The sequence below is a fragment of the Chrysochloris asiatica genome, unplaced genomic scaffold (assembly GCF_000296735.1).
Source record: "Chrysochloris asiatica unplaced genomic scaffold, ChrAsi1.0 scaffold00031, whole genome shotgun sequence".
NCBI classification, from domain to species: Eukaryota; Metazoa; Chordata; class Mammalia; order Afrosoricida; family Chrysochloridae; genus Chrysochloris; species Chrysochloris asiatica.
The window spans coordinates 3741953-3763701 of NW_006408549.1; the positions used below are offsets into that span (position 1 = coordinate 3741953).

General features: G+C 39.0%; 1 protein-coding gene across 1 annotated transcript in view; it reads right to left on the reverse strand.

The window, feature by feature from the left end:
• Window positions 1-7315: 7315 nt before the first annotated feature.
• The window catches only part of MTDH (metadherin), a 75244-nt gene continuing 60810 nt past the window's right edge, over window positions 7316-21749 (reverse strand). Inside the window, exons 9-12 of the mRNA XM_006859196.1 lie at window positions 20428-20535; window positions 11247-11387; window positions 9724-9877; window positions 7316-9043 (exon numbers count right to left, since the gene is read on the reverse strand). Of these exons, the coding sequence (XP_006859258.1) occupies window positions 8973-9043; window positions 9724-9877; window positions 11247-11387; window positions 20428-20535 (474 nt within the window). The 3' untranslated portion in view covers window positions 7316-8972. The remainder of the gene's footprint in view (window positions 9044-9723; window positions 9878-11246; window positions 11388-20427; window positions 20536-21749) is intronic.

The following is a 21749-nucleotide window of genomic DNA, read 5'->3' on the forward strand; positions in this document are numbered from 1 at the left end:
TGCAAATGATACAATCTTGCTTGCTGAAAGCAAAAAGGATTTAAAATACTTATTGATGAAGATCAAAGACCACAGCCTTTGGTATGGGTTGTACCTCAATGTAAAGAAAACAAAAATCCTTATCACTGCAGCAATAGAAAACATTATGATAAATGGAGAAAAGATTGAAGTAGTCAAAGACTACATTTTGTTGAATCCACTATCAACACTCATGGTAGTAGCAGTAAAGAAATCAAACGAAGTATTGATTTAGGCAAATCTGCTGTACAATATCTCTTTAAAGTAGTGAAGAGCAAAAATGTCAGTTTGAGAACTAAAGTGGGCCTGACCCAAGTCATGGTATTTTCAAAAGGCTCGTATGCAATTGGGAGTCCTGGTGTAGTGCTGTGGGTTACGCCAGACTGCAAAGCCATTTGAACTGTAAGGGACAACTTTGCTGGGTTTATGACTGTTGGTTGGCATTTTTTTTCTTTCAGAGTTTTCTATATGTCATCTCACTGCCTTTTTGCCTACATGGTTTCTGCTGAGAAATCAGAGCTTACTCTTACTGGTTCTCCTTTGTAGGTAACTTATTTTTCCCCAAGTTTTTCTCAGGATTCTTTCCTTGTATTTGATTTTGGAACATTTGATTATGGTATGTCTTGGTGATTTTCTTTTGGCATCTGTCCTGTTTGGGGTTGCTTCAAAGCAAAGCTTTAGAAGATAAAGTTAAGTATTATAACAAATTGTGTAAATAATTGTAGTTAGAAAACCAAAAGGGAAAATCATGCTTAGTATTTCTTTAACCTGAGAGAACTGAAAATTCAAGACTTGACTTGCAATTGAAAGATTCTGTGGGCAAAATATTGGATGATGCAGGAAGCATCAAAAGAAGATGGAAGGAATACCAAAAAGAATTGGCTGACTTTCAAACATTTCAGGAAGTAGCATATGATCAAGAATGGGTGGTATTGAAGAAGTCCAAGCTGCATTGAAGATATTAATGAAAAACAAGTCTTCAGGAATTGACAGAATACCAGTTGAAGTGTTTAAGCAAACTGATGCAGCACTGGAAGCATTCACTAGCCTATGACAAGAAATTTGGAAGATAGCTACCTGGCCAACAGGCTGGAAGACAGCCATATTTGTGCCCTTCCAAAGAAAGGTGAACTAACAGAATGTGGAAATTATTGAACAATTTTATTAATATCACATGCAAGTAAAAATTTCCAGAAGATAATTTAAAAAAACAGTTGCAGCAGTATATTGAGAGGGCGCTGCCAAGAATTCAAGCTAGATTCAGAAGGGGATGTGGAATTAAGGCTACTATTGCTGAGAACAGATGGATCTTGGCTGAAAGTAGAGAATACCAGGAAGATGTTTATTTCTGTTTTATTGACTATGCAAAGGCATTTGACTGTGTGGATCAAGAAAACTATGGATAATATTGCAAAGAATGGGGTTTCCAGAACACTTAATTGTGAGGAACCTGTATATACACTAAGATGCAGTCATTTGAACAGAACAAGGTGGCACTGTATGGTTTAAAATCAGTAAGGTGTGCGCTAGGGTTGTATTCTTTCACCATAGGAGGCTGGATGATATAAAGAAGCATGTGGCATCAGGATTGGAGGAAGACTCACTAACAACCTGTGCCTGGAAATAGAACCATCTATAGGTCAGTGTCTGAAGGCTGGGAACAATCCCAGATGTTTTGCTACAGGGCTCTCTTTATTGTCTTTCACTGTTTCTTCTGTTCTTGGTGGATTCACATAGGCACTGCTCAGCTGTCTGTACAGAGGGTGAAGACCATCCATGTAGCTTGTAATTTGGCCCATTGGCTGTGTTGCCTGGAACCAGATTTACAGTCCTTGACTACAGCCATCTAGGCACCAGGTATCTGCCAGCAACAAACCTTCCTCTCCCTTAACAGGGAAGGGAGGTGCCTTTGGGGGCATGCTAGCTTATGTTGGGGGTGAGTGGGGGGTGTCATTTTGACCTGTAACCCATCTAGTACTTTTACCCAGCACTTTCACTTGCTCATAAGCTTGCTGCTGTTCGATACCCTAGTTCCAAGAATAATGTATTTTTTTTACTAACTATTGGGCTCAATAACTAGGCCAAGTGAAGTATGTTAAGTGTCGAGTTGGCTCCAACTCAGAGACCCTGTATAGGGTTTCCGAGGAGCAGCTGATGGTTTTGAATCGCCACCTTCAGTCCAGTGCTGATCCTACGGTGCCACACTGTTGTTATGTGCCCTGGAGTCGGTGGTTCCAACTCATAGCGACCCTGTACAGGGTTTCCGAGGCTGTTAATCTTTACGAGAGCAGAAAGCCTCATCTTTCTCCTGTGGAACAGCTGACCTTGCGGTTTGCAGCCCCATTCGTAACCACTACACTACCTACCAGAGCTACTTAAATCTTTAATACACCAAAAACCCATGATAGCGGGCACTTCTTTTGGCATCCTAGGGGTAGAATAAACTTGTATCTTATCAACTATGGCTTCAGGTAACATGGATTTTACCTGACATTTCCATCCCCTGCCCCTTTAAGGGGTTCATAACCCATCTTCTCCCCTGTAGGTTATTAGAGCACCTAAACAATCATGTATCACAGCAACACCTTCAGAAATTAATATGCTGTCATCAATAACAGGGTGGGGTCCCCAGCAACTGTACCATGGCAAAGGTGGGGCTGGGTACATGCTCCTGAGCTAGTGCCAAGAATGTCCATTGCTGTCCCTCCCAGGTGAAGGTACACTGCCTGAGCAGATGGGGCTAGAGGGAAACTACAAAATCCATTAGCTAGATCTGGCCCCACTGTGGTGGGAATTCAGCTCTTTATTACTGATTTAGGTAACCTGCTCCATGAGCATGGGGGAAAGCAGGAAGGGAAAGTCACACACACACACGCACACCAGCGAACGTGCCCAGTCTCACACCCCCACATACACCCATGCACACATTCGATGGAGCTTGCTATCTGGTTACTTCCCTCTCCTTCCCCTTAGGTCACTTTCTGGGTCTGAGCATGAGGAAGGGCCTGGGGGTTCCAGCTCATGAAGCTAAGGGGCAGCTATTCAGAATATCAGTTCTGGCCCCACACAGGCCTTTGCCCCTCCTTTCCTAACAGTAGCTTCTCCTGCAGTGTTCTTACGCACTTTCTTGGCCAACTGGGTGTCAGTGGACATCCAACAAACAGCCTAGTGTTCTAGGCACACCACCTAGCCTCTTAGCTCTTTTCCCACTGACGAAGGTGCACACTTTCTCCTAACCACATTGTGCACCTTGGTGTCCTGCTGCAGTCCACACAAACTCAGGAGCTTCCTCATTAGATGCACATGGATCAGACTTTCCCACGAAGTTGCTTTGCTAGTTCCGTTACCTTTACCTGGCAGATGGCTCAAACCTCCCCACATAGGAGTCACTGACCTCTGGGATGCCTCTATCAGCGATTTCCTAGTTGGCTCACCAATGTCTGGCATGGACCATTGAAACTTGTCTATGGTTCTGTGAGACCAAAGGCTGGATGCCCCAGGATGGTCAAGCATTTACAGCTCTGGCAAACAAGGGTGGCTTGGTGTCTGGGCCCTGAACCTTGAAAGCCACCCAGCAACTTAGGAGAGACTTAGCAAGTGGAAGTGAGCTAGCAGCTTGTATTCAACATTAGGCTCCAAAAAAGCCTGTTCCCTACCAACACACTTGTTTCTTAGTGCTTATTGTTAAGTGCCATCCAGTTGGCTCTTAACAATAGCAACCCTGTATAGGGTCTCAAGAAGCAGTTGGTGGGTTTGAACTGCTGACCTTCTGGTTCCCAGTCCAGTGCTGACCTGACCCTACAGTGTCAAAAGCAAGAGTCTTTCTTAGTGCTAGTAGCTTTTTATTAGAATTGGTGGGTTTTTTAGGGATACAACCATTATAAAAATGTTTCTTTTCCAAAGCTGGATCATTACATTTTTTTCCTGCTAAAATCTTAAAAACATTATTGTCTAGCTGGTAATACAACTTGGCTCTGATTTTCATTGAATTACTTATTTCACCTATTAAAAAAACATTAAATTAGCAATGGTAGTAAATTTGGTACTTCTTCAGACTAGTGTCGTAATAATCATATGCATTTCCCGCTCTAATTTTGTGGTGAAATGTTAGATTCCTGTTATTGGTCCACACTTGCATCCTTGAGTTTCATTCTTTTGATGATCCATTGCTAGACTCTATTTGCTAATAACAGAAATGTCTCCAGGGTTCAGGTAATTTGGATGCTTCCTTTTCGACTTCTAAGGTAGCTTTCTATTTTTCGTATTTTGATATTTGAGTTTTGATTAGAAAAGGAATAACTGCATTTTCCAAATAATCTCAGAATACTTGTTAATTATAAAAGTACAGTTTAGAAGACACAAAATCCACAATGTTACCATTTAAATTACTAATAGCTTTTGCTATTTTATTATGTATCTTTGTTAGAAAGTCTCCAGCTTCCCGCTAAATCTATTGGGAACCCTCTAAATTGAGTACTTACTGTTTTCCTGGATCCTGGCAAAAAGTTCCTAAGCACTGGATTGCTAACCGCAAAGTTGGCAATTCAAACCCACCAGCTTCGCCTCAGAAACCCTATACCAGGCTGCTGAGTCAGAACCTACTCAATGGTACCAAACAGTCCTCTTTCCAACCCTCCAGGCAACCTCACAAGGATGCCATGTAGAATGAATTATGCACCAGACTCTAGGGCACAATCTGCATTGCCTTTATACTAATGCATGTTTACTACCATGATTTCCCAACAGATGGCAGTAGTGTCTTGAGGAAGGGTCAGCAAGCAGTGAGGCTAAGGGATCACATGTTACCCATAGCCTTTGACACCAAAAAGGACTTGTTTCAAGTTAGGGTGTTTGAGGCCAGGCCTTCTCCACCATGCCTGTTAATGCTATTACCAAATACCACCACTACCAAGTCAGGCTCTTCCCTAATATCCCCCTATAGATAACACTGTTAGGCAGAATGGAAGTATTAAAAGCATTCATTTGATTTTGCTTTATACTTTACGTTGATGTTACATACAATCATTTTAAATGACTCGATATAATAAATCAAGAGTAAACTGTTATCATCACAAAGAGCGTCATTACCACAGGGATGGAGTTATGACACACTGCTGGCTGGACCCAGTATCAAATTCGCTTCTTCCTAAAGACTAAGTTGGCCCATTACAGTCATTAATAATGAAAAAGACTATTGTTTTTATCTTCCTTTGTAGCTAGTGGGGCAGACTGACTAAATTGGTATGGAAGCCTATATAGCATTGTAAGCTTAAATGGTATGTAGACACTTCTAGAAAATGTTCTTAAAGGAAGGGGAAAGTCGTTTTTCTAGTTAGTGGAGACTCCAATATGAAGGTTGGTGTTGCAGCAAGCCATGTCTAACCATGACATGAAAGCCACATGTTGAAAACAGGGACCAGCAAGGTTGAGGGAACCTAGATCCTTGGCCTAGAAGTGTCCTACTAAAACTGGCTTCCCAGATTTTTAACACTGAAAACAAAAACTTTTATCTTGTTTAAATCACTGTGGTTTAAAGATATAGCCAAACGCAATCCTAATACATAAAAGCCCAAATTTGAGTCTAGCTTCCTTCACCTAAAAGGCTAATTTATGTATGTGACATATGCCACTAGTGGCTGCCACAGTTACTGCTAAGATGACATAAGACAGAAATGTTTCCCAAAGAGAACATGAACACTGTGTGTCATAAACAGGGATATTTTACGAGGTGTGTAACTGCAAAGCAGCTTGCAAACTTCCTTCCCATAAGAGAATTGTAATGAGCAATTTAAACAAAAGAAAAATGGTTTGTTTTATTTACAATATTCAAAGCATCTTACAAATAACATATTTGCATTCCCTAAGTCTTTTGGAAAATAATTCCAGTTTGTGCAATGAATTTACAGGAAAATTTGCAGACATCTATTAGACATCTTAAACCTAAATTCTAAGTCTTGAAAGATATTTCATACTATATTAATAGAGGATTTTTTTTAATTAAGAAAAATTAAGCTCTGTAGTTAAATATTGCCCTGCAGTATCTTTAACCCAAATACAAACCTGATTAGCCTATGAAATAATACCGTTCAGTTTAGATGAATTGTTCCATCACTCCTTGAAAAATGCATGCACAAAGTAAACATGATAATTACATTAATGACATTTTATTTCAATACTTATTTTTGGACTCTCTCAACTGTTGTTTTGCTCAATCCAGGGTATAGGTTGGTAGGATTCCAGTCTGGGGAAACCCTAAGCTACTACTCCCTGCTCCAGAATAGGGTAGAATTTTCAATATGTGGGAATAAGCCAGCAATAGGGAGGGGCTAATGCACTGGACTACAAAGTCAATTTGAACCACAAGGTTGGTGGTTCAAGCTCACCAGCTGCTCCTTGGAAACGCTATATAGAGTTGCTATGGGTCAAAACCAACTCGATGGCACTTCACAACAACAAGGGAGACTTCTGAGTGAGTGATTTTTCCAGAAGTCTTTGCTACTTGAAGAACAAGGTTTCCCTCTAGGCATGACAAAGCCTGCAGGTCAGTTATCTTGCTTTTAACAGTTGAGGGAGCATTTATCTATCTACTACGTAGCTCCCTCCTCCATGTGCTAGTGACCCCCACAGGGCCCCAAAATTAAGGAGGCTATGTCAATTTGAGAAAAACCAAGTCGCTCTGTTCAGATGCCAGGAAAAGCTTTAATCTACTTAATCCAGAAAGGCTTGGATCTATTAAATGTCACACTAAGATCTTATGGAACAATGACACTTCACTGTGCAAAAGATATGCACCCTCGTGACTATGAAAGAGAATGAATCCATTAAGTTGTATTACTCACACAGCTGCCATCTCTTACAACATAAAATTCACTTCCTAGCTCTTGAGTCAGACAGGAAAAATGGAGGAATCTCCATACTGGATCCACCCCAGTTTAGCAATGTGTTCTCCACCTCTACATTACTTCTCTCAAGATGGTGGTCTACCACCTGGTGGAGCTGTTTGAATGGGGAAATACAGAATCCTAAGAGAAAGAACTAGTGAGGTAGAGTTGAGAGAGTTCAATTAAAGTTTTTGAGTATAGACCTTTTGGCACATTCCAAAGTTACACAGACTCCCTACGAAATTCTCCTTTGCAACAGATATCTTTACAAAGTGCTGGCAACTCAGGATTCCTGGGATCTATTTAGGAAACACCTATGTAAAGCTAACAGAATAACGTCATTTGAAGAAATCCATTCCTGGCACTTCAGCTATCATTTATCCCCATACTGAAGCAAATAAAAACAATGCTATCCATTTGCTGAATTTATTTAAACAAATCAACTTAGAAGTATCATTGAATTAAACAAAACTTCTGACATGTAAACATACTGCCATGTTCCTGAAACAGATGTTAATATCTGTATGAAAGTTAATCACTTGTTAGGAAAGCTGTTCATTAATAAGGCCAGTCTTCAGCAAAAGTAAAACTATTTTGTTTCTTTAGCTTTCCTAGTCTGACAATGCAACACTTCAAACCACAGTCAAGTATAATAAAGACAACATGGATGGATATATATCAGTACCATTGGTTACAGCTGTTCAAACAGTTTCATTCTTGGCGCCACATAAAAACAATTAAGCCAGTCACGTCAAATAAATCATGGCTTTTTTTTCTTTATCACAATTCACTAAGTGATGTTAATTATGGTCCTTGTCAAACACGTTTGGTAAAGGCTATGTACAGTGTACATGTCTGAGCATGCACTATTTATACTTACAAAGATACCTGCCAGTTTATTACGATAGAATGACACAGTGCCTGAAAATGGTGAAACATCTCACACATCATTGTAATCAATAGTTTCAAGCAGGAAATGTTTCTTATTTGACCACAATTGCAATATTACATGAAAATTCTTATAAAAACACTAATCCCCTTCAGGAAATTGATGCATATTCTACGCACTACAGGTTAAGGCAGTAAAAAAAATGTATTCCTGATAACTGGAGGTCTTGACAATGTCAATTAAAGCTGTCTGATGCTAGTTTTTCATTCTCCATCAAATCTGCAAAGCTCTGTCTGTAGAACTAGTTTCTGAATGATTTTATTCTTAAAGTCAAAAAACCAATAGTAACTAAAAGGAGAGTTGACAGTGGAAAAAAGTAATTGTTAGGGAAAGAAACTATGTAAATTAGATTTTGCCAAAAAGTTTTAAAATTATCAACAAGAGCATGAATAGAGTCTGAATCTTTAAAGTATAAAACAAATATATTTAGTCTACCTTTAGTTTAAAATATTCTGTACTTTGCACAATTCAAGTAATGTAAAACTATCAAAAATAACTTCATAAACCATACACGTGCCAACTGCATTTTCAATGTTTTAATTAATAACTTTTTAAAAACTGCAAACTAAACCGTAACAGTTTAGTTAAACAAGAAGTAAGTTTTTATTTGCACTTGTGATTCCTTTTAATACAAACTGCTACCAAGAAATGTGGAAAGAAATGGCAGAGTATGCATTTGATCAAAGCACTTTGATTAAGCATAAAACAGATTCAAATGGTACAAGTTCCGTGCATAAGAACCAAGAAATACCTACTAGTTTGTAGGTAACCCTCTCTCTAATCAGAATCCTTTATTCCTCAGCTGCAGATGAGATAGGGCATAATCTGTTGTAAACAGGGCACTGTTGTAAAACCAGGATAATATTCTTAAATTAAGATCATTCTCATTACATTGAAAAGACTTTCCCAAGTGTCTTCCAGCACTGTGATACGTTCTGCTGACCTCTTAGTTTCATAAATTAACTTTCCTTTGATTCCATTTTAACGGTGGCTGTGTTCACAGTTTTGTTTTAAAAATTGGTTGAAATTTATATAAAACTCTGTACATGTTCACAAATTATTGCATAAACAGCATAATCTTCAAGACAGTGTTTGCAAACACATGTCCAATTCAGGAAAAACATTCACGTTTCCCGTCTGGCTTTTTTCTTCTTTTTTATTTGTTTGGGAGATTCCCAGCTAGTTTCAGACTTGGCTAAAAAAGAAAGAAAACAAAAACAGGGGAAAAAGTTAGGATAATACTGTTACCAGTCACATTTTCTAAATAAAAGTAGTGATAATGCCTCAATTTTAAGCTCACGTTGGTAAGTCCTAGTTACATGTTTTTAAGTTATTCTTTTCTTTCCTCCATTCCCTTCTATCCTAATGTCTTCCTAGGTTTAACCTTGGAACTACTGATCATCAGTTCTGATCCAGAAAAACCACTATTGAATATGGCTCAATCTAACTACTAAGTGATAATTATGGTAAAGGGGGCTGAGGGGAAGAGACAGAGGACAGGGTATATGATGAAGTGCAGTTTCAAGAATGAGTGCACAGAGAAAGGGCGAGGGACCAGTCAGACAAGCAGGCAGGAGTCAGTGTTCCTGTATGCCCGCCTCTCTCTATAACTGAACTCACAAGATTCCAAAGATCCTGGTCTTTGCAAAGGAAGGAAAAGCTGACATATGAATGTATTGTTGTTGTGCCATCGACTCCTGTATAGGGTTTTTGAGGAGCACCTGGTAGATTTGAACTGCTGACCTGTGGTTAGCAGTTTAGCACTTATCCAACAGTTCCACACCAGGACTCCAGTAACGCATCATATTTCTAAAATCAGGACACTTGTACCAGAAAAAGTAAACACAGAAAAGGTGCGAAGACATGATTACTCACTCTGTGAAGGAGGCACACTATTTTGCTTAATGTTAGACTTGGATTTATCTGTCTCTTGTAGCATCAGTGGCACTTGGGAAGAGCTCTTGTCTTCATTTTTTGATAAAATGACAGATGGCTCGGTAGAAACAGCAGGTGGAAGAGTCTTGATAGGCTATTTTGAAATAAAACTACATTGGATTACATTTTTATAGAAACATGCAAATAAAGTTAAAGTTTAGTCTTAACAAGAGGCTAAGCAAATAAATATTACGATGTTTTCTAAATCACTAATTAATGCAATTCCTGTCTGCATTCTAGGGATGTTTTCTAACGAAACAAAAGTTTACCTACAACATTCATGAATATAGTTTGAGATAAAAAAGGACACAAGTATACAACTACTGCCAGATCTTTCTTCTCTGGAGTGGGTAGGTGGTTTCTGACTGCAAGCCTTTTGGTTAACAACTGAGTAATTAACCACCAGGTATCCTTAGTGATTAGACAGTTAAGTCTATTTTCCACCAACTCTCAACTTCACATGCCTCTTTTGTGTGAAAGACAAAGAGAAAATGGTGACTTTCTGAACTACCAGTAGGTAATACCTTTCTATATCTCCTTTCAAAGAGGTGTATGTAGGAGGCATGGTCAGCACAGAGAATATTATTTCAAATCGCAGCAATAGCTCCAGATTCTTATTTGTCTTACTGATGAAAGCAACTAATAAATCTCAGATCCAACCAGTTTTATCCAGTCTGGTAGTGAAATGAGAATGCTTAGGGTTTACTTCAACCTTGTTCCTCCTCCCCAATCATTAATGGTCAGGACCAAGTAATGACAGAAACTCTAATAATATTTGGAATACCTGGAAGCTGTAACATATTACCCTTTAACTTTGTTTTTACCTGTGATCATTAGTCTGAACATGGAAACAAAGCTTAAGTAATGTTTCTCTGGCTCCTTTTTCTTCCAGGCTCCGCAGCACCTCCAACAGTGTGTGACACGTAGTAGGTTCTCAAATTTTTTTTTGGAATGAGTAAGTATGAACCATGTGCAACTCAAGTAGAACTTAGTATATTTCAATCTGGTATAATTTAACCAATTAGAAATCAGATATTGAAGAGCCATGGTCTTTGTCATGTGTCTAGACATTTTATAAAATGGTTCCTTCTGATAATACATCAGTAAGTTCCATAGAAGGCACACAATTTGAGAACCTGTTAAGAGGTTGAATCATAGTTATAGAATGTGTATGCTTTAGGAGAAATGCAACCAATCACATTTTTTCTAAGTCATCTTATCCCCTGTATGCCTAATATTCAGAAGCAAAAAATATATATTCTAGTGGCTCTGATTTTGCCATTGATAGACAGAATGACTTCAGGCAAAGTTACTCAATTTCTTTAATCTCACTTGTATAATGGGTCCTATCTTTCTCTTTGTATTGGTTATTGTGAGGCTTAGTGTTTCAATTAGTTATGACAGTGTTTCAATAACAAGTCAGTTATAATTCTCAAATTGTCCGAATTCTGATCCTCAATTACCTGGCTATTTTTGACAACTACTTCAGCTGGTTCACTAGTGCTTATGGTCTTCAAAGAAAAAGCTTTTTCCTGTTTTGGACGGACTTTAGAGTTATTCACTGGAAGTTCTTGTCTAATCTCTTTTTCTAATTCTTCTGTGTCCTACAAACAAAAGTAGATGGTATAAATTACTCAATCTTTACCAATTATGTCATTTTACATACTTTATTAATGCCCAAAGATATCTCAAGAAAATAATTTTATTACAGAAACTACTCAAACAGCTTAAAAGATGTAAAAATAAGTGCTTGAAGATCTATAATGCTCATGCACATATGTACGTATATTCATTGCCTTTGCCTTCCCAAGATATTTAAATTAGTTGTGAATTCAAAAATAAAACTCCTTGCTCACCCCTTTAAATAAATGAGAACCATTCTAAGTTATGAAACCATCAAAAACAAAGTATGTTAATTAGTGTATCATCTTAATGGACTACACAGTGAACTAGGGTACTTGAACTAAGACTTAAGAATAAATAGCATTTTGTTCAATGACTTCTTCAACAAGTGACATGGTTATATGAAAATTAATTTTCTACACAAGAACACCCAAAGTTGCAGACAGTACCCATTTGACCTAGCCTCGATGGCTTGATAATCAGAAGGACTAGAGGAAGATTAAAAAAAAAAACAAAAAAAAACCCAAAACACAATTTCTGATAAAGGAAACAAGGGTATTTGCTACAATTTGATGAACTTGACCTATACTCATGGACATGGTGGTGGTGACGTGCCGTGGAGTCGTATCCGATTCATAGCGACCCTGTGCAGGGTTTCTGAGGCTATAAATCTTTACGGGAGCAGAAAGCCTCATCTTTCTCCTGCGGAGCGACTGGTTGTTTCAAAGTGCTGACCTTAAGGTTCGCAGCCCAATTTGTAATTACTACGCTACCACAGCTCCTTACTCATGGGGGTAGTAACTCTAAATACCAACAGAGAGTAAAGGAGTCTTCACATCAAGTATCAATGCTATCCCCTCTATACACAGGGTGGACAAGGATGGGCAACTTAGACATTGGCTACCTAAAATGAGGGGACGATAAAGGCACAAAGTGACTGGCTTACAAGGTTTCAAGAGGGAGTTCAGTTTAAGAGTGTTTGGGGGAAGAAAAAGACTCACCACTGAATAATTTTCATCTTGTCTAGATGGGTCTGGTTAAAAGAGATGGTGATAAGATTCTTATGATTCGATAGTGAGTAATAGTTATCATGATTAATTGCGACTGTCACAATTGTATAAAAAATGGGGGAGTAGGTAATCTTACAGTCCAGAAACAAAGGACCCTAGGATCAACAAGGAGAAGAGCACAAGCGGAATGCGAGACCTTATCCAGAGAAGCAGTGACAACAGAGATGGAGATAGAGATGAGAACATGGAGAGAAGGAGCAGCTGAAGACTCTAGATTCATGGGAAGAGAGGGACGAAGAGCTGGCGTCCAGGAGGCAGACTTACAGAATATGCCCTTTGGTGGTATAAATTATTACATATGACTGAGTGTTTTTTTTAAAAAAAAACTACAGTGAATAGAGAGAAATACTGTTATCTGATTGTACACGGAGGGGATTATAATCATTGTAATGAAGCAAGGTGTATGATTTGTTGAATGTAAAACTGATGATGTGCCCTGTAAACTTTTCACTCCATTCACATTAAAAACTTAAACCAAACACAAGAAAATGATTAAAAAAAAAAAGGCATTTCCTATATAAATTTGCTTACATAGTACAAAGAGCATGAACAGCTAAGTTTTTAGTTATGACCAAGAGTGGAATTCTGGCAGTGCCAGTCTAGCTATATAATTTCAACTACTAAGCTCCCTGGAGCTTCAGTAATTTCAACTGTAAGCCAGGATTTGCCCAGATAGTTTTTAAGGTTCCATTCAAGGTTGAACATTCCTATTCACTGCAGGATAAGCACTAGACTGCAAGGTCCATGTGAACCATAAGCCTCTACCCTCCTAAGATGAGCACAAGTAGATGGTGCCTGCTTACCATTGCTTCCTGCTTGTAAAGGGATCCCATGGAGGGTCCTGGATAGTGTGGGATGAAAATGTGGCATAAAACTCAAAAGTATGTAAAAGACCAAGCAAGCCTATTGGTCTGATGAGAGGGGTGGGGGTGGAACCTCTTAAACTATGACCCTTTGTCATTTTAGTGTACTGAATTATTTCATGTCTCTTCAGGTCTTAGTCTTTATGTTGTTGTCATTGTTAAGTGCCACTGAGTCCATTCCATAACGACCCTGTATAGGGTTTCTGAGGAGCAGCTGGTGTGTTTGAACTGTCAACCTTGCAGTTCAAACAGACCTTGTGGTCCAGTGCACTATTGTACAGTGGCACATAGAACTCCCACCAAATGACTCTTCCTGCTGGATTTGAGTAAGAGAAGGTGAGGGAAGACACTGAATAGGATGACATGATTCAGCTGTGGATGTTAGCAGAGTCGGTTGTAAATGTAAAAACTTGAAACATGAGCATAAAATGAGCAATTTCAGCAGCAGGAGGGGAACCTCAGTACCTTCAAAGAAGAGTCAGGAGCAGAGCATGTGCTTTGCACCCTGAGATTCCTGTGCACTGCAGGAGTGGCAGAGAAGTAGCAGCAGAACCAAGAGCCAGAGCACGAGACAGCACAGTGGGCTTCCAGGTCCACAGAGCAAGTAAAGCTGAATGATTCTGGATAGGAGGCTTGTTCACAGAGTGGGGTGCCTCTAGGCACTTAATTGGGAGAGCTAGGCTTGCTAATCAATGGCACTAGAGCTGAGCGCCTTTAGGCTGAAGCTTAAGGTGGAGTGGTATGTCTTTTGGGCACTGATCAGTAACCCTAAAAGAGTTTCATAACATTGTCTGTGGACATGGAGAAGAGGTTGTCCTAAGTGGAACAACTATGCCCTGAGTATTTCTGCCCCTGCACTATATAACCTGTTAACTTCCCTAATGAACCCCCTAACAGTGAGTATGGTGTCTGGGTTCTGTGTGGACACTGCAGTGGACTACTGCACCCAGCTGAGTGCTGTGGGAAGACCAGTGGTCTCATATCTTCAGTCACCCTTTAGGCCTCGAATGAAACCCAGCCCCGTGGCTCCACTTTCAGCCAGACCAGGTGAATAGCAGCAACAGGGAGGCAGGGACTTCTCAGGACAGCCAGTCTGCCCTGGGATAACACTCACAAGGTAGAAGGGACAGGAGAGGAGCAGGAATGGAAACAAGAAGCATAGGGAGGAAGTGAGAAGACTGCTGGTACATTATGGGATTGCAATCAATGCCTTCAATTAAAAAGTTTAAAACTCTTCTTTCACTTTCAAAAGCCCCTAACAAAACTTAAAACCCTTGTGGCAGTTCTGCGGTATCACATGGGGATACTAAAGAATGGGAAGCAAAATTAAAAAGCACATAACAAGTATATGAAATACCAGTACAGTAAATAGGATCTGCATTGTGAATTGTATTGCTCCCTAGCAAACATACATGCAAGTGGTTGTTGGCCCTTTAACAATTGGTTAAGATGATTTTTAGTTTCTTTCCAATACAGAGATTCTATAAGATTTGTTTAGGATGCTAATGGGTTTAGATATTAAGAATTTTGCTGTGAATTTGAGTAATTCTAAGGGCATGCTATGTGTGGCTTTCAGTTTGCACAGATATAATCAGAAGATGTTTAAATTCTAAGATGTCAGGGACCCGCCTTGACATAGGGGTTAGGTTCACGAGGAGGAGGAGATACCTGACGGCGATTCATATAAATCAGGAATACACAGAAGGAGACAAAGAGAGAGACAAAGAGACACTCCGAAACCAGAGTGAATGCTGGACTGGCATCAGGCAGTTCCTGCATTGCAAACATCTCAGCCACGAAGGCCGTAATATCCTGCATAGTGAACATTTTAGCTAAACAGGCAGTATGGTTGCAAGGCTGGACTGTGCACCCTGCATGCTGAAAAGCACGCCTTGCCAGTCTTAATGCACCTGGATTCGTTCTGCACCTTCCTTTTATTTAGGGGAGGAGTTTCACACTAAGCTGGGAGGGACTTAGGCAAGGTACAGCTAACATCAGTACTTTTCCAGACATTCAGGTAACTTTACATCTTACTTCGCTGGTTTGAATCCCAGGCCCACAACTTGGTTCTCAGGCCCAATTAACATATCTATAGCCCCTGAGCACAGGTGGGGGAAGGTGAGAGTAATGACAAAAGCTTGGGCGGAGTCCCGCTGCTTCAGCTTCCTGAGCCAGGTCTGCCCAGGTGAATGGGCTGCACCTGGAAAAGGATTAGGAAAGATGGGTTCTTTGTCTATAGAACAAAGAACAGAAAGTAGCTAAGATATTTTTAGTTAATCCTTTTGGAGAAAGGCTTGACCTTGCAACTTTTAGTCTTAGCTTTAGGAAAATATCACATTTATCTGTGGATTATTAAGAGCTCCGTGTATTAAATTAATACATGTTAACAATATTAAGATAAAAAACAATTTGCCATTAACTGCCAGTGGCCTCATTTGTTACACTCGGGCCTATAGGGCCTCGAACTTCTGACCACCTCTGACCAGTCTTACATGGTCCGCAACACTAAGATATAATAATTTTGATCACTTATGGATAATCTGCACAGAACTTTATGGATATCTCAGTTAATTGTTAAAGCAACCTATGGAGTTTTAAATAATTTGTTCAAGGCAAAAACCAAACAGCTGGTAAATGGCCGAAGTGAAATTTGAATACAGGTGTCTGACTTTAAAATGTGTGTACATAATCAGTATAACTATTTTTAAAGACAGATACATTTTTGTTATTGTTGGTAATGAATAAAAAATACAGAACACTTCATGAATTCGTAATGTCATCCTTGTGCAGGGGCCATTCTATCTGCCCAATTGTTGTTTTTAAGTGCCATCAAGTCGGTCCTGACCCATAGTGACTCTGTATAGGGTTTCCGAGGAATGGACTGGTGAGCTTGAACTGCCAACTTTGTGGTTCAAACTTTGCAGTTCAATGCATTAACCCACAGCACCACATGAAGACTCAATCTTCCCAGTATCATCTCCATTTTGGTATTTGTGCCGCCGAAGTGAGCACAAGATAGATAGCATTTTTAAAGGGCTCTAAGATGACCTGGTAGCGTAGTGGTTACAAATTGGGCTGCAAACCACAAGGTCAGCAGTTCGAAACTACCAGCTGCTCCACGGGAGAAAGATGAGGTTTTCTGCTCCTGTAAAGATTTACAGCCTCGGAAACCCTGTACAGGGTCACTATGGGTCGGAACCGACTTGACGGCACTTAACAACAACAAGATGACCAGAGGAATTTTCACATGTTACCGACCTTTGTCACGTAGTTAAAAACCTCAGAATATAGTATCTCACAGAACTTCTTTTAATAGCAACTAACTGAATCCACAATCCAGAGGAGCAATACTAGTATATAGTAAAGGCTATAATTTCATTCTCAGAAATCCAAGAAAACCAAGAAATCTAAGAAAACTATAATGGATTTCATATAATCATACTAAACCAAGTATTTAGTCCCTAAAAAACCTTATGAATGGCAGTTGCAAACTTTCAGATAGCACCAGGAGACTGAGTATTGAAACATGATGAAGAGCACCAGAATACTGTCACATAAAATGCTGGAAGATGAACCTCTCAGGTTGGAAGGCACTCAAAATATGACTGGGGAAGAGCTGCCTCCTCAAACACGAGTTGATCATGATAACTAAATGGAGTAAAGGCCTTGGGATTTTCATTTGCTGATGGGGAATAACTTAAAATGAGGAACATTCATCAATATCCTAGGCATTAGTGAACTGAAATGGACTTGTGTTGATTATTTTCAATCTGACAATCACAGGGTTTACACAATGTGAGAAATTGACAAAATGATAAACTGAAGAGGAATGGCACTGCATTCATGATCAAAAAGAACATTTCAAGATTTGTCTTGAAGTATGCTGTCTGTGACTGGATAATATCCATATGCCTACATGAACAACCTAGGAGCTCTGGTAGCATAGTGGTTACGAGTCGGTCTGCCAACCTCAAGGTCAGCAGTTTAAAACTACCAGCAGTTCCACTGGAGAAAGATGAGGCATTCTGCTCCTGTAAAGATTTGCAACCTTGGAAATACTGTGTAGGGTTCACTATCAGTAGGAATCGACTCCACGGTACTTAACAACAACAACAACCAGTTAATACAACTATTATTCACATCGACACACCATCCACTAAAGCCAGTGATGATGAAATTGAACAAACACGCAATCAAGATGCAATGACAATTACTGGTGATTGGAAAGCAAAGGTTGGAAACAAGAGGAAGGATCAGTAGATGGAAAATATGGCCATGGTGATAGAAATGATGCTGGAGCTCACTTGATATAAAATCTTTACAGGAGAGAATCCTCATCTTTCTCCCGTGAACTAGTGCATGTATGTATGATGATCAAGAACACTGTACGAAAAAAAAGAGTATCATACAAAAAGAAAGCAAAAGGACATTAAAAGACAAGAGGGAAAGAACCAAAATCGATCTCAGAAGAGACTCTGAAACTTGCTCTCCAGCGTAGAGATGCTAAAGAAAATGGAAGAAATGAGGAGATGAAAGAGTTGAACACAAAATTTCTAAGGGCAGCTTGAGAAGAAAACTCAAATATTATAAGGAAATGTGCAAAGACCTGGAGAGTTCGAAAACTAAAAGGGAAGAACACACTCAGCATTTCTTAAGCTGAGGGAACTGAAGAAAAAATTCAGGCCTCGATTTATAATATGATGCAGAAAGCATCAAAAAAAGATGGAAGGAATACATAGTCACTGTAACAAAACGGAATGATCGATGATCAACCATTTCAAAAGGGAGCTTATGATCAAGAGTCAATGATACTTAACATGTGCAAAGTACACTGAAGGCATCAGCAAAGAACAAGGCTCTGGGAATTGAGGGAAAACAAATTGAAATCTTTAGATAAATTGATGAAGCACTAGGGACACTTACTCATCTAAGCCAAGAAATTTGGAAGACAGCTACCTGGTCAACTGACTGGAAGAGATCCATATGTGTACCCCTTCCAAAGACAGGTAGCCCAGTGGAACACGCAACTCATCATTAATACAGCATGCAAGTAAAATTTTGCTAAAGATATTTTTAAAATGACTGTAATTGTACATTGACAGAGAATTGCCAGAGGTTCAAGCTGGATACAGTAGAGGATGTCAGCTGGATCTTGGCTGAAAGCAGAGGATAACAGACAGTAGTTTACCTGTTCTTTATTGACTACGCAAAGGCCTTCGATTGTGTGGATCATGACAAGCTACGAACAACATTGTGGAGGAGTATTCCAAAAAACTTAATTGTGCTCACGAGGAACCTGTGCACACTGAATGGCTTAAATTTAGCACAGGTGTGCACCAGGGTTGTATTCTTTCATCATACTTACTCAATCTGTATGCTGAGCAAACAATCCAAGAAGATGGATTATATGAATAAGAACATAGCATTAGGACTGGTGGAAGACTCATTAACAATCTTCAATATGAAGATGATAAAACCTTGATTCACGAAAGTGCAGAGAACTTAAAATACTAATGAAGATCAAAGCCAAGAGCCTTTGGTATGAGTTGCACCTCAATGTAAAGAAAACAAAACCCCTCACTACTGGACCAATACATAGCATCAAGATAAACAAAGAAGAGACCGAAGTTGTTGAAGACTTCATTTTGCTCTGATCAACCATTAACATTTATAGAAGCAGCAGCCTAGAAATCAAATGAGTACGGCAATAGACAAATCTGGTGCACAAGACCTCTTGTAAGTGTTTAAGAGCTAAGATGCCAATTTGAGGACTAAGTTGCCTCTGACCCAAGTCCTTGTATTTTTAAACAATGTCGTATGCATGTGAAATTTGTACAGTGAATAAGGAAGACTGTAGAAGAATTGATGCATTTGAGTTATGGTGTTAGAAGAGACTATTAAAAGTAACATGGACTACCAAAAGAACAAACAAATCTGTGTAGGAAAAAGTACAGCCAGAATGCTCCCTGGAAGCCAGGATGGCCAGACTTCGTCTCTCATACTTCGGACATATTATCCGGAGGGACTAGTCCCTAGAGGAGGAGATCATGTTTGGTAGAATGAAGGGTTGATATGGATTGGCACAGTGGCAGCAGCAACGGGTTCAAACACAGTAATGATTGTGAGGTTGATGCAGGACTGGGCAATATTTCCTTCTGTTGTGCATAGGATCGCTATGAGTTGGTACTGTCACGATGGCAAACAGCAGCTCTAGCAAACAAGGAAGGGACACTTACTATATACTTCTAGGTTTTAATATCTACATTGATGCTGGCCATCCATTATAACTACCACACAGAAAAGTATTGTTAATAATGGATTGGTATCATCTTCATTTATGAAGGGTTGTGTTTCCAGCAACAAAGAACTAGATACAGATTTCTTTCAGAAATCATGTACAAGTGTTTTCTAAACAAAAGTGGGAAAATTTACTACATAGACTACTTTCTAGAAATGCTGGCTCTCTATCCTCTACATTTAATTAAGTTATAACAATTAGTCACATGGTTTTAGTAAGGAATAAAAATTTCTCTAAGTTTTCTAATGGAAATAAGAGAAATCCATGCTTGTTTCTAATAACCTATTAAATGTAACTAAAATTAAAATGATCTTTAATTTCATCCTTATCATCTAAAAATTTTTTTTTTCAATGTGGAAGACCAAAGGTAAGAAAAATATTGTATGAGTGATGAAAACAAAAAGTGTCTTTTGATGAGAAATTAAAAAAGCAGAAAGGATAGAGTGGAACAACCAGCAAAATCAGAGCCAAGTGAAAAACTCCACTTTCTATGTGCCTAGCTTTTCTAATCGCAGTAAATGTTATCACTCTGTTATTTAAAGGTAGTATTTTATGTGTCAAATATTGTGCCCCATTATATAATAAAAAATACAAGTCATTTAAAATTTAAATTATCCTGTGATTTTTCAAATGATATTTAAGTTTAATTTTTCACACTGTGCCTCTTCTACGTATTTTCACTATCTTTCAATTCTATGTTTCCACAAAACTTCATGAAGCCCCTTGGTATTATCGCTACGCATTTTCGGCAGATGCTTAATCCATCAGGTTTGAAGGGTGGATATTTTACCTGTACAAGAGTGCTACCTTCATCTTGCTTCTTCTTTTTCTTCTTTTTCTTTTTCGATTTCCCAGCTTGAAGAGCTCCCTCTCCCTTTTCTTTATCTTCATCAGAAACCTATTGTTAAAAAAGTACAACATAGTAAAGTGAATCAATATAAATTTTCACTACTTTCAATTAGAGAGCTGTACAAATCTTGGTGTTTTAAATATAGTTATTGTTTCTCAACATGTCCTCCAACCAGGTCTGTACCCTTCTGAAAGTGGTGTTTCCATCTAACATTCCCCAAAGAATGCTGCGCTCTTCTATTTACAAGTAGAAAATGGCACTGTGGGCATCCTTGAGGGACTTATAACACGTGTTCCTTTAAATTATGAGTTTGGGGAACAAAAGGTCTGAAGGGAAAAGATCTGAATTGTAGGGAGAATGGGGTAAGGTTTCCCAATAATATTGTCGGAGAATAGTCCTTGCTAACCTTGAAGAACGAGCAGGTGTACTGTGATGGGAAAAACAGTTCATCTGAGCAACTTCCCTGGCTTTTTTCTTACCATGCAGTTTTGCTTTTTCTTAAACTCCTTCCTAATAAGTGTCCAGACAGTCATGTGTCCATCAAGAAAATCTATAAAGTATTACTTCTTTGGAGACCCAAAACAAAGTCACAATAATCTTCTAAACTGCCTTGAATTTAAATGGCCCAGTAGAGGCCCCTTGTTGTTATTGTTAAGTGCAATGGAGCCAGTTCCGACTCACAGTGACCTTATATAAGGTTTCTGAGGAGCAGCTTGTGTGTTTGAACTGCTGATCTTGTGGGTTTGCAGTCCAGTGCTGACCCTATAGTGTCACACCAGCAGAGTCCCCTAGATTTTGATTGCACCTGTTTTTTGAAGGCATCCTAACAAGATGAAGACAGATGTTTTACTGAGAGAACTTGACTGATCACAGAGATTTGTGTGAAACAGGTTTCATTTGGAATAAACCTGTGCATGCATAACTGGAACCCTAGGAGCAATATTGTCTTTACTTATCCTGTATTTGCAACCATATAACGAAAGGACTAGTGTTTAGAATACATAAAAAACATAAAAGACCGAACAGTAAAAACAATCTAGTTAGGAAATACGTACATGACAAACTTTTCACCGAAGAGGATCTACTATGTCAAAAACAACAAATAGGAGGTTATACAACAGGGAAATTTTCTGTTCAGCTCTTGGACCTCTTCAAGTCTTCCATTTGCTTTAGCTTCTCTACGCTGGAGAGCAAGTTTCAGAGTCTCCTCTGACATCCATTTTGACCTTTTCCTTCTTTCTTGTCTTCTTAATGACTTTTTG